The sequence below is a fragment of the Maniola jurtina genome, chromosome 22 (assembly GCF_905333055.1).
Source record: "Maniola jurtina chromosome 22, ilManJurt1.1, whole genome shotgun sequence".
Taxonomy (NCBI): Eukaryota; Metazoa; Arthropoda; class Insecta; order Lepidoptera; family Nymphalidae; genus Maniola; species Maniola jurtina.
Window position 1 is genome coordinate 11,881,403 of NC_060050.1, and position 13,761 is coordinate 11,895,163.

The window sequence follows — 13,761 nt, forward strand, 5'->3', positions numbered from 1 at the left end:
CATGCAGGTTACCTCACGATGTTTTCCTTCACCGTTAGAGCAAGTTATATTTAATTGCTTAAAATGCACATAACTCCGAATAGTGTTAAGAGTTGCGTATCCGGGATGGAATCCGAATAGGAGGCTACAATCTATCACCCCTTGAACGCTTAATAGTCTTAAATGTACTAATATTAACAAGTGTAAATTAAAAATTTATAACACCCCCGACAAGTGAAGGTTACAGTAACTAGAAAAAACCATCGATGTAAAAAACCGAAAAGACCTGATAACTTTCAAACGGCTGAACTGATTTTCTTGGACTATTCCGCGCCTACGATCTAATTCTAAAGTATCTGAGTTTTCCAAAACATCATTTTCAAATAAATAATTATGTATTTAGGCAACGTCCATCTTGACAGCTTGACATTTGTCAATTGACATAATATTATGAACCTAACGGTTATCTAACCTTATTTTCTACAAGAAAACTGGAAAAGAGCTGATAACTCTTAAACGGCTGAACCATTTTTTTTGGATTAGCTAAGAACACTCTCGATCAAGCCACCTTTCAAACAAAAAAAAGTAAATTAAAATCGGTTCATGCCACAGACAGATACACAGATACACAGATACACAGACACACAGATACACAGATACACCCCTCTTTTTGGGTCGGGGGTTAAAAATGACAAAGTATTTATCTTTGTAAGTAATATGTCTGTTATTTTTTCACGCTCATCCGGCTCATCCATTTAAATAAGTTTGACGAACTTCTACATTCTGAGTTTACATCTATGTATAGATACTTATAATGGTAATTACTCACGATAATTTAAACATTAAAAAAGATTGACGAAATTTGGAGCTTGGCATCCTGGAGACGGGCATAAACTTCAATATCCCGGAAAATCAAAAAGTTCCCAAGGGATTTTCGACAAACCAAAACTTACGCGGAAGGAATCCGAGCTTTATCTCATATTCTGTAAAATAACGATCAATATAAATCCTAATCACAATAAACAATATCGACCCTTGAGCCTTTTGTAAAGAATGCAGTTTAGCGCAGCCGGGTTAGCCTTTAGATGCACCTCTCGCCAGTTTCTTGCAAACGGGAAGGGAATCCGAATATGCAAATATTGTCTATTTGCCTGTCTGCCTGTTTGTTCGCCGGTCACGTTCGCAGTATCGTGGGCCATTGGGAATTATCTGGCGATTTATTAATGCATATCTGGGATAACAGTATTGTACCCACAGCGGGCTCCAATGCAAGTGCATGTTTGAAGGAACCATTGTTATAGGAGCTAAAGTCTAAACAGTAATTGTGTATGCGATGTTAGCTGATGAAAATTCTTTCTGAGGTAATACAACGAACCTACGTACCTACTTGCAACTACATCGATTGATCAACGTTCCTTTGTTGTGTCACAATTTATAAAATAAACGTTTTTAGGGGTCCGTACCCGAAGCGTTCCAAAGAGTCTCTACACCCTCCGCTGTCCTTCCGTGCGTCTGTTAACGGGCTGTATCGCATGAACCGTAATAGGTGCTTAAAGAGTTGAAATTTTCACAGAATGTGTATTTCTATTGCCGCTATGCGGTAACGATAAATAATATCAAAATGGCTGCCATAAAAATAAAAATAAGTACTTAAAAAGTATTTTTTATTCAGATACAAATTAGCCCTTGACTGCAATCTCATCTGGTGGTAAGTGATGATGTAGTCTAAGATGGAAGCGGGCTAACCTGGAAGGGGTATGGCAGTTTTCATTAAACCCATACTCCTTTGGTTTCTACACGGCATCGTACCGGAACGCTACTTGTAGTACGGTACGGAATCCTTCGTGTGCGAGGCCGAATCGTATTAGTTATAATATTTAGGATTTCGTATTTCTTTCTATGACTTTTATGATCGGTGCATTTTAACGAAACTGAATATCTGTGTTTGTTTGTTCCAGAAGGATATCTCGGACGACTGCGTGTTCGAGGAGCACATCGAGGAGAACAACTACAACACGTACTCGCGCATCCGCGGCGGCAAGAAGACGTTCCTGGCGCTGGACAACCGCGGGCGCGCGCGCCGCACGCAGATCCCCGTCAGCCGGCCGCTGGGCAACCTGTCGTCCTACGCGCTCACCATGACGTCGCGCTGGGCCGGCGCGCGCCCGGCGCAGTGCCCGCCGCGCCGCCACCGCGGCAAGCTCAAGCGCGCGCCGCCCTTCCACCGCAACTGCCAGCGCCGCGTCAACCGCCAGAACCTGCGGAAGCGGAAGCACAAGAAAGCGAACGACTCGAAGAAGAAGCAGCGACACCCCAAGGCGAGGAGAAAACACGACGGGACCACGTCCACGACGGAGTCGTGGGACGAGTCCACCATGTCCACGATGTCCACGACGGACGCGGAGTTTTTTCGGTCGGTTGCGCCGGACGGGCGCGCCTGAATCTGCTCGCCTTGGCTGCCGTGGCGCTCGCACACTAGCACCGTTCCACCCTTCCACCGAATCTCTAGCATTCCCTTCGACGCCGTTCCGAGACGAACGGCTCTCGAAACTCACTTGCGTCGCTCTCTTATAGTTGGGCTCCACTATCGGGATTCAGCAAATGATTTGTGGTACCTCACACCAAGGCGCGCTCGGAACCCTCGTAGCTTTAGTTTTAAGTTTACGTAATTAATTATCACCATTAGGTATATCATTATACAATTATTAGTACATATATTTTTATCATCTTACAAACCCAACAATTGACAATCAAAAAAGTAAATGCTATCTATTTTGAATAAATGATTTTGACTTTGACTTTGATATCGTGAATTGGCTGCCGGCAATCGTATTGTTCCACACATTCGCGCTAACCCGAATCACCTGGCGCGAATATAACTAGGTATTTTAAAAATCCCCCACAATCTCTTTGTTTTTTCGGGATATATCTACACACATTTAAAAACATTTAAAAATTCGCAAAACTCAAAGCATTCGCCGTATTCCATCCCAAATAGAGTGGTCAGTAGATTAGTCGAATGCCTAAATATCGTAGCCCGAACTCTAATCATTTGCTGAATTCCGATAGTGGAGCCGAACCATTAGCGCAACGCTCAGCTACAAGCGAAGTGTCCTTGCAGTGAAGTGTGAACAAAACCTGCAGAACTCTGGCAACTCACTCCCGCGGTATAAATACTAGCAGTAAGTCAAAATTGAAATTAAGAAATTGACTTACTGCAAGTGTTTACACTGTACAAGTAACTAGCCAGAGCTGTGTGCTTGGTATGAGATTCTACATCCTACCTAACGTTTATAAAATTCGAGATCAAGAAACAATAACGTTAGAGTGAGACGATTTTAATTTTCCAACGTTTCCGCTTAGAATTTGAGCTTAAAAACATGATAGTAAAAGTCCATTTTACCTTAACACTGAAGTGTTTCGACGCTCGAACTCTACCAACATAGATGTGACGTAATATCTCATACTAAGCCCACTGTAACGTATCAAAATACTCAATCGAGCAAACGTCGATGCTGTCGAATCAAATTCGATACTTTCATCGATAACGTAATGATATTATAGGTACTACCAAAGCTGAAATTATCTATCTCAATTTGTATTCCTAGTTCGCTTTAAAACGTAGGTTTATCGGCAAGATTCCAATTGTCTTAGGGCACTGACTCACTAGGACACCAGTGGCGGCGTAACCAGTCACGCTACCAATAAAATCTATAGGTAGGTAAGTACAGTCCTATGGACGATACCTCACTTGCGGGGTGATTCGGTAATTCAGTGATCATGTCACTAAATGAAAGCCATTAACCTCATTTAACATTGGTTGGTTCTACGATGCTGCTTCGACGAACAATATAAAAGTAATATTTCATAGCAAACCTTTAATGGATTAAAAATAAATGTCAAATGAGGATCACTAAGTTAGCAATCACCCGGATGGTGTCCACATGGTTGCGAAACCAATTTGGTGGCGGCGGCCAGTATCATCCAATGGTGACTCAACCACTAATATGCATAGAGCTATTATACTTATTCGGTTACCAGTTGCGCTACCAGGGATGCTTTTCCTGCATACTGCTCGTGCGTGAGGATGTCATCGCATATTATGTACACTGCAGCTGATGTGAGGTGATTGTTCTCGCCCTAGTGTCTGCTTTGATGTTTCTCGTTTGGTAGCTCAAGACTCCGCGATGGCGCGATCGGTAGCGCCGACATGGTATCCTAGTGAGATATTGGCCTTAGTTATCATGAAATTATTAACTTAGATGTTATTCGATAACTTAATGATTAATTAATTAACGGATTCGCTTTAAACGAGTCGAGATTATCGTTTGGTAAGGTGGAACTGTGTTAGAGGAGAGAGGGGGGAGGAAAGGGTCCCACTCGTGGCCAGTCGTGGCTTCGGCCGTAGCTAGTTAACTAGCGGGTAAACCGTGACGTCAAGCGATTTAGCGTTTCAGTACAATTTTGTATAAATACTAGATATGTATGGGGTTTTTGTTAAAAAAAATGCTATAGGTAGGTAGGCCAGGTTAACCCATTTTGATCTCAGACTACTTTGATTTTACTTAGAGTTAAAACGATTTAAAGTAATACATTTGTCTCGTTTTAAGTGTAAGTATTTATTTGGAAAAAAAATCTATGTAGGTATTTCTGAGCAAAGTAAAGCGACTTTGCTGACTTAGAGCTAAGACGAGACAGATTTATGTCATACATTTTGTCTCGTTTTAACTCTAAGTAAAGTCTGAGCAAAGACAAAGTATGCTATATCGATCTTAGCCGACTGCATGATCACTTACAACTAGAAAAACATCGCAGTTAAGGGTTAACTTATCAATCTAATAAAAAAACAAATTCCTTCCAAACATTTCCGCATCCCTGCAGACATTTCGAATCTATTTCCATCGTTACACCACACCGAGACCGTGTTTATTATTCGTACATCATCCGAATCCATTTCCTAACTGACTTCTAAATTTACTTTAATTAAATCTAAGCGATCCGTTAATGGATACGATACGGTATACGGGCTCTTTGATACCACTCCGAGTTTATCGTTACAGAAAATCGTAATTCGCTGAGTGCTTTCCGATTACTAACATTCGTAAATCATAAAAAGGAGAGTTATTACACGAACCTTCTCAAGTAAATAATAACTGAATACGTCCCAAAAGTAGTAGTCGGGTTCTTAGTAAATAGTCGAATTACCTTGTCCTATTACAAAATTAATTCGGTAATCATAAAAAAGAGAGTGGCGGAGAAAATATGCACGAAACTTCCGTAAGAAAATATTAATTATCTTCATTTAATAAGACTTCCCATAAGCCATTTTCCATCCTATCACACAACATTGATTTTTTTTTAAATGACCTAATATCGAATTTAAAAATCACCTTATTAAAATTCGTAAATCACGAAAAGCTCTTCGCGGCGAAAATTTACATGAAAGTTCCTCGACTTGCCACGAGTGGAGAGCATAGTGAGATTTTGTACTTAGTGGGACGGGTTGGTGTAATTTCATAAGAAATTGACTGAAAAATATTGACTGAGTAATGTAGGTACTGTCGGTTTCGGAGTAGGCTATGAACTATGATAGGTTATGTGCGGCGGGCGGCATGCTTCTGTATTTATAATTCTGAGGGCACGAAGCTAGTGATCTTGCGAAGAAAATAATCCAAACATCTTGGAATGTAACTAGTATTTTATATATCTTATTCTTAGTTGAACTGTTGTAAAAATAATTTCGAAACTTTGATATCTGACCAAATCGTAATTGCTGACTCTTTTGCAATACCATTTAACTACCGTGGTCCTAAAGTGGAGTTATACTGGGTTTAGTTTCAATCGCAGAACCACTCGCTTCGTACCATTCAAAGTGGAATTAGTGATAACGTATAACGACGAAGAAGTGACTATTAGTAGATAGTTTATATAAAAACGTGTATCTAATTTGTAAATTATTTATTTTATTTTCCATAGAGAAAGTCGTATTTTGTTAACGTTTTAGTTGATTTTTTAATCTCTGTCCCTTTAGTTCGTCCGATGTAAGTAGATATGTCGGTTGTCATACGCTTGTATTTTTAGTGAGCCAATTTATGTGTATTATATTTATAACCATTCAGTTACAATATAGTCTATGTAAACTCTGATCACTCAGATAATGTCACTTATTTACTATTTATTCTTTACCATAGAAAAGCCAGAAGCCGTTAGTGTTGTCGAACTTAAGTGATTAACATCAAATCAATTTGTCCGAAACTTTTTTACTAAATGTTGTTCAGTACGTAATTTCAGGTGGACCCGATGTTTTCTGCCAAATATAACTTGCCTTGAAGTATTTCAAGGCAAGAGTGAAGAGACTTCTTTTAGATGAGCGCGCTCCAATCTATAGACCTCATCCAATCCACCAATTCCACCGTCATGATTGGTCGTAAAGTATTTTGTTTTGATTACCTATGTACCTTGATTTGAATTTTTTTTAATGAAAGTTAACGAACGCAACGTTAGTTCGTTATAACAAATACGAATAAATTGATCTAACAAAAGTTGGCAGTCTTCAAATGATCAGAGTTAATATAGTGTATATGTGTATGATGTACGCAAATATTGTGCTTGGATGGACGATTACATTCTTAGTGATTTCCCTCGCATTCTTGTTAAAATATGAATGATGCGTATAATGTTTCTATTTTATATCACACTGAGTCAGCGAACTTAAAAAATATATTTTTATTTATTTATGAACATTTATACCTATAAAAATGTCCAATGTTACAGTCGAAACATTTTTAAATGCAGATACAATTTTTTTATTGAAGTAACTACTTTAAGGACAGATGAGAAAATCATCAGAAATGGGAGAGTTAGATTTTATATTTTTGTCTTATTTTATGTAGAAGGAAATATAATTATGAAAATGTTAAATTAATGTAACTTAAATAAGAAAAATCCCACTTCTGATGAAAAAAGTTCCTTGAATAAATACAATTTATTTAATTTATTTAGGCTAACTTCACAGGCTCGTGAAACAAAAAAGTGGAAAACACGACTCAACATTACAGTTCTAAAATGCATACAGATTTGCTATAATTTAACATTGCTGTAACTTAAACACTGCCAGTAATTTACAGGGTTACCATTTTACAACAAAAGAAATTATACAATCGAAAATTAGGTACATTGCGTAATAGTTCGCTGATTACAGTAAGTCATACGAATACGTCAATATGTGTGGCAAGTTTATGATTGTACCTACGAGTGTCTGAGAGAATGTGTCCAATTAATTTATGATATTATGTTACGTTGTATGTAATTGTTTAATGTCAAGGAAAGGACAAATCTGTACACGATTTAATGAAGCATTTACTCAAAATAACAACTTTTTAACGTATCGATTTTGTCATTTTCACTCGTAACTTATTCGGGTTTGTTATCGATTACCTGACTCGTATTGTAGATAAAATAAAAACCAATCGATCTTTAGAAAGTAGAAGCAGTATTTCGGTATTGTAAATTTTCTCCAGTTACAGTACCTAGTTTTATAGTTTTATATTTGTAATAGACGTTGTAAGAATTGTGTAATTTCTCATCTATTCTGTAACGTTAATCGATTCCTAATCGTTTCACGAATTATGGTTGCATACGCACGAATTTAAATACATATTTCTCGATAAATAAAGTAAATACCTATTTCCTCGAATAACTAAGGCATCTAAAATGATATACAATAATTATAAATCATTAGGATTTAAAGCAAATCATTAAAGCCTGTAAGTAAGACACTTTATCATGTTTTTCAAATAGCTTTTTGTTTAAAAGGTAATTTTCTCGATTCTATATTTTTTAATATACATTAGTAGTAGTTAGTAGAGAATTTTGCAAACCTTTTATAGTTCATAAATTAACTTTATTTTTCGGGAAATGTGAAAATTTGAAGATAATGGTACCTATTTCGTTTTTGTATAAATATGAGTTAATTTTATGTTATTTATACGCATGTGCCATAAAATACCTACTTGTAATAGATTTACCGACTCAGAGAGTACTAATGTTGTTCATTTTCATTCGCACAATGTTAATAATAATTATTGTTTGAACAAAAGGCAAAGGGGTTTTACACAGGAGTCATTTAGAACTAAAATACTCATTCATATTATCATACTTTTAATGAATCGAATAAATAAATTATATAAATCAAATAATTAGGCAGTGCAGCTAAAAACTTAAGTAATTTTCAACTAGTAACAAATGGTAGCTCAACCAAAAGCTTAACTCTCATTTAAAACTACGCAAACGAAAATGTGTTACCACTCAAAACAAATTATACCTACCTGTGATACAATAATGTCATTTACAACGTATTACGACTTTAATCGAAGTTTTAATTAAACATGTAAGGGAATAATGTGTTCTTTGGATTGCCATTTATTTCCCTTTTTGCAGAACGCTGGATTGTATGAACTCAAGTTATTCAAAACTTTTAATACATTTGTCTGATCAATGAACTAGGTATCACACAGTTTTGACAATATTTGGTTGAGCCACCACTTCAGTTAAGCCAAATAAGATTAATAAAATGTAAAATAATATGAATTGTAATAAAATAATTATATAAATGCTGAGAGTGTTAGTGGAATGCTTATAAAATCTGTTCCCACCAATATATGGCTCCTAACGCCCCACTTTTTCCCGGAAAATACGCCAACGGGAACGTCATGGGGTCTAACAGTATTACTTAATTAATTTCGATACCTTTACATTTTTACAATAATAATTATTATAATGGCCCTAGAGATGGTGGCAAATTTTGAAAAGTGTTTAATAAAAGCTGGAAAATATTTTTTGTAAAATCTCTCTGCATTCTCCGATTATGGACGACTAGACTTTTTTACAAATCCAATGAATATAGGATCATGCAGAAAAGGGGTACTAACCTAAACGGCGATCTACTCTATGTATCTTTATAAAAAAAATCTACATTTACAATGGGGCCAACCCTTAAATCCTTAAAAAAGCCTTAAATCCTTAAAAAATGCCAAATAATAATTTATCAAGTGACAATGATATTTTTATATAGAACGGCTGCTTGTTTTTAATATTTAAGGCTAGGTCCTTAATAAAAGTTAATAATGAGGACGAGGTACACTGACTCCTTTTTGGATTAGTAGTTAGTACTTCCCTCTTTGCATGCATGACCCTGTATAGTCATATTCATGACTATCATCCTCCTGGATCAATGTTTCAAGTAAGGCAGTAGAGAGACTATTACAAAATTTTAGTGTCTATCAAGTTCTCTCACAAAATTTCCCACCAGCTCTTAGCCTATAACGTATTCGTTGCTAAAGCAGTTTAATGTACAAAATGGAATACTGCCGTTAATTTAAAAAGCCAAGGTCATTGAACTTATCTGACGTATGTCGAAACCACCTTATGACGTATTTTAAGTCTCACCAAAAGATTGATCGAAACTTTTAGACAATAAACTTTTTACAGCCTCTTATACCGAAAGATAAATAAAATGATTCTTAAAATATATTGTGTTGTTTCATTTAATATTTTATCATAGTCAGATATAAACAAGTAGCCTGCACGTGTTTGGCTGATCATCATGATCACCAATCGCCGGCTCACTACAAGAGGCCTTGTCTCCTCTCAGTATGAGAAAGGTTAGGCCATAGTCCATCACGCTGGCCAAATGCAAATTGGTAGACTTCACACAACTTGAAGATCACTATGGAGAAACTTTCCGGTGTGCAAGTTTCCTCACGGCGTTTTCCTTCACTGTTAAAGCAAGTGATATTTAATTGTTTAATACACACGTAACTCTGAAAAGTTACAGTTAAAATGATTAATATAGTGCCTGGCAAACAACTTGAACCTCAAGAGGTGTGGCACGAATCCAGGAAGCAAGTTATCAACCAATGGCGTGCTCCCGCACCGACCGTTCGAATACTCGCGTGCACCCACCATTCGAGAATCAATTCAAAAACGTCAATGTTCAAGTTCTTTACTGACCACTGTAAATGACGTGAAAAAAATATCAAATCATCTATCAATAATCTGATGGGTCCACTGAACACATCCCTGCTCCGCTCCGCTAAGTATATACCACGCTTTAGGGTACGTTTTCATTGAAGCGGAGCGGAGCAGAGACGTGTTTTCGACCTATCAGATTCTTAAAGGTGCCCAGCCGGGACGCGTGTATCGCGTAGCGCGTCACTGCCGCGCGTCGCGGCTGGAGAGAATATCGTGCGGGGCGCTGCCGCGACGCGCAGTTCGGCTGCAGTTCAGTTCAAGTGCGTGGGCACCTTAAGAGATGACGTGATAATTTCACTTCGCTTTAGTGGAAACGCTCCTTAATCATGTCAAGAAATGACCGGTCTCACTGAGGTAGGTACTCATCGACGCCACTTGGACTGAAAAAGCTGAAATTTTGCACAGAGTTATAACTAATATTGTACACAAGGAATAAGGTCGGATTTTCAAACTTTCCAGGGGACAGGAAATTAAAAGGATTTGTATTTTTACCGAACATTCATTTAAAAAAAACCGTTGTTTGGGGCTTGCAGCCTCAGCGACCAAGCCAAGACCTGCAGAACACTCGATTGGGTAAGTTATCGCTCAATAAGATGTATTTTTCAAACAATTCAGAACACTCGATTCGGTAAGTTTTCAATGAAAAATACATCTTATCGAACGATAACTTACCGAATCGAGTATAATCTGAATTGCCCGGCTGGCTCAGGCTAGCGATATTTGATCACCTTTTAGGTAGATTTGCGGTCGTCTTTATAGAGCTGTCATAAAAAAAGAAAATCATGTTTAGGAGCTGTACCGATAGATGGCACTATACACATTGTTGAAAAATCTTTTTAAATATATAGCACATAAAATGTTACAAAATCTTTATTAAAATAAATGAAAATAATATTTCTACATTAATTAAATGACCACTTTTTTAATTTAAATTAAGCACAGATACAACATAAAATCGCCACCATAACCATAGAGACTAGAGTTGAAGGTTGAAAGCTGGTTGGCTGACGCGAGCGGCGAGACGTGATTATCGAGTGAGGTTGCCTGCCCGCTCGAGTTCTGCAGTTCGCTCGATGTTTCGTCGATCGCCATCTTGTTGTGACAGTGATAACAAGAATCGATGCGTTTTTACTCGGTTACGATTCTTTAATCATCAATATTAGGCGGCAAATAAATTGATCTGTGATCGGACTGATTGGGAATCGATATGAAGAAAACATCGTCTTTAGTGTGGAGGTTTTTTGACCGACTGGAGGAGAATCAACGATGTGTTGCAGTGTTGTGTAAATTATGCGATACGCAATACAAGTATTTCGGTAATACGACGAATTTGAGAACGCATTTAGTGAATAAACATCCGATACAGTGGGAATTGCTGCAGAATGGAACCTTGGACGATTCGAATTTCCGTGTCTTCGACGAAGATGAAAGCACAAACCAAAGTACTAGTGCGCCTCGAAGGAAGAGGTTTACTAAAAACTACAAAAACGATAACGTACGTTATTCCGTATCTGTTAATAAAAAAGGAAATAGCCGAAACCCCTCTACAGAAAACTCTATGCCGGTTATAGAAATACAGCGGGTATTTATTTTCTTAAATAGGTTGATAAATAAAGTACATGGTGATAACAATGTTTATGAGTCGATTCGAGAAACTAATCGATATTGGATACAAGCCATTGATTAAATCGTTTTGGCTAGGTAGGAACTTTTTGATTAAGTGTATCGATTTTGTTTAACTTAGCTGAGATATCGACTATCGATACCTACTTAAAACGATTATGATACCAAAACAAAACAAAACGGTACCTATACAATAATATTTATATTGTAATTAATTGATTATTTTTCATCATCATCAACCCCTCGCAAGCTCACTCTAACGACGGTTCTCCTCTCGGAATGAGAAGAGTTTGACCATAGTCTGGCATACTGGCCAACTGCCGATTGGATTTACCTTAAGCTTTTCTTGTTATCAAAAAGAGCCTTCATACAAAATTATTGATAAACCTAGTACGTATCCAATTGTGTTTGACTAAAAAATATTTTTTTCCTAAAAATATTCCTCAATTACAGGTTGATGTGCTAGAAAATTCTGAAACTGACAATGAAAACCCGGCAGAAACCAACGGGGAACCATTGAACATAGTCAGGCAGATGCAAGCCTCTGACGAAGAGTGGCTCAATGAGGAAATCTACGAGACAGTGGACTACAAACCAAAGCGTAAGAAGAAGTACAGGACTATCAAGAGAGAAGTGCTGACACCTCCACCCAGTGCTCCAAAGTATAGGGTTGTACAAAATCCTGCATACTCTAAACCAATGCCAGAATGTGTAGTTGTAGATAAAAGCCAAAAAAAAGATGAATATTGTGTGTTCGGAGAATACGTAGGTAATAGACTTCGCAAATTCAAAAATCCTCAAGTCCGAGGCAACGTACAACAGTTAATATCCACAATACTGTGGCAAGCGGAGTATGGACTCTATGACAATATGGAGACGGTCAAACGAGTCTTGTTACATTCTGTGCAAGGAATGGATGTAGAACAAATCCCAGAACAGGTGGTCATTGAAGATCTAACAAAGGATAAAGAGGGTGCAAAGATTGCGGATTGATTAACTAATTGTACCTACCAAAGACTAAAGATAATTCATTTGTAAATTGGGCTAATGTAATTATTGTTTGATATTAATAAAGACTTTATAAATACACAGTAGATAGTGTGCATAAAACAAGTAGCCCAATCTGAATATGAAACTTATGATTTGATATGCATTGGACAATAATACAGATCTCATCAGTTGGGTTTGTGTATTCAATCCTTGTCTATGAAGGATGCATACTGCCATGTTACAACTTCACATTGGTCTACTTGTTCTGTGTGCACTACTTATTTCATTCCATTTTCAATTAGAATACATGAATCCCTATTTCTAATACATTATTTTCAGTCATTTTTGAGTAAAAGCACAAAAAATACCTACTTTACCTACACTTAAACTGAAGCTAATAAATAGTAATCACTAATTCCAATTTTAATGAAATGCAAATTCGTAGGATTGAGGTTTTCAAATTATTAGGTATGATATCATGTAGTAATTTGATTCAAAAAGTAAATAAAACCTGAGAAATTGGCGCATGCGCCATGCGCAATGGAAAGAAAACTGTTCCCATCTCGCTCGCTGTCAAATCGAATCGAATGTCAATCAGCTGTTCTACCAACATGGCCACGTTATGCCGTACATCGGGAAAATTATTAGGAAAAGTGCAGTTTTTACCGGTTTTCTCACGTAATCTAAGTTCAATAAAGTGCAATAGATCTTATAGAAATGTTTGGAAGACATGTGCATGTGTTTTCGGTGGCGGGATTCTATTGTACGCTTCAAATTATAAGCACGGAGGCATCGTATACGCTCTCAAAGCTAAGGTAAGGATTATATTTAGATCGTCAAAAAGCTATTTTTAACCTTTTATAATGTGTTGTAGTAGCGTAACGAACCAAAAATGCTGTGAGAGTTTGCAAAAAACGCAATAATGAGTACTTTAATTGATTGCTAAGGTTATTTCCTTATAGTCGTCATGTTGGTACTGACAGCTAATTTGCAAATGTAAACAAATGATTGATAACAGCATTGATAATGATAATGAACTTGAATTAAGTAATTATGCTTTAATGACATAATCACATCATTTTATGGAAGTGTAAATTAAATTTCTTGTAAACTAGAATACCTAGGTGTTAGACTGTG

General features: G+C 37.0%; 3 protein-coding genes across 7 annotated transcripts in view; all 3 read left to right on the forward strand.

Annotated features, from left to right (window-relative positions):
- The window catches only part of LOC123876881 (fibroblast growth factor 10), a 248,910-nt gene extending 239,400 nt beyond the window's left edge, over positions 1 to 9,510 (forward strand). For both annotated transcript variants that reach the window (XM_045923281.1, XM_045923282.1), the window contains exon 5: positions 1,938 to 9,510. In XM_045923281.1, the coding sequence (XP_045779237.1) occupies positions 1,938 to 2,420 (483 nt within the window). In that variant the 3' untranslated portion in view covers positions 2,421 to 9,510. The remainder of the gene's footprint in view (positions 1 to 1,937) is intronic.
- A 1,516-nt stretch (positions 9,511 to 11,026) lies between these two features.
- On the forward strand, positions 11,027 to 12,721 carry LOC123876878. 2 transcript variants are annotated; one of them, XM_045923275.1, is made up of 2 exons: positions 11,027 to 11,593; positions 12,088 to 12,721. In XM_045923275.1, the coding sequence occupies exons 1-2, from the start codon at positions 11,219 to 11,221 to the stop codon at positions 12,625 to 12,627; spliced, it is 915 nt and encodes a 304-aa protein (XP_045779231.1). In that variant the 5' UTR covers positions 11,027 to 11,218; the 3' UTR covers positions 12,628 to 12,721. The 2 variants fall into 2 exon arrangements, with proteins under 2 accessions (XP_045779231.1, XP_045779232.1); XM_045923276.1 differs by having other exon boundaries at positions 11,030 to 11,506.
- A 474-nt stretch (positions 12,722 to 13,195) lies between these two features.
- Positions 13,196 to 13,761, forward strand: part of LOC123876874 (calcium uptake protein 3, mitochondrial) — an 81,129-nt gene continuing 80,563 nt past the window's right edge. For 2 of the 3 annotated variants that reach the window (XM_045923269.1, XM_045923270.1), the window contains exon 1: positions 13,197 to 13,439. In XM_045923269.1, the coding sequence (XP_045779225.1) occupies positions 13,212 to 13,439 (228 nt within the window). In that variant the 5' untranslated portion in view covers positions 13,197 to 13,211. Of the gene's footprint in view, positions 13,440 to 13,761 lie in introns of all 3 variants that reach the window. The other variant, XM_045923268.1, reaches the window with a different exon arrangement.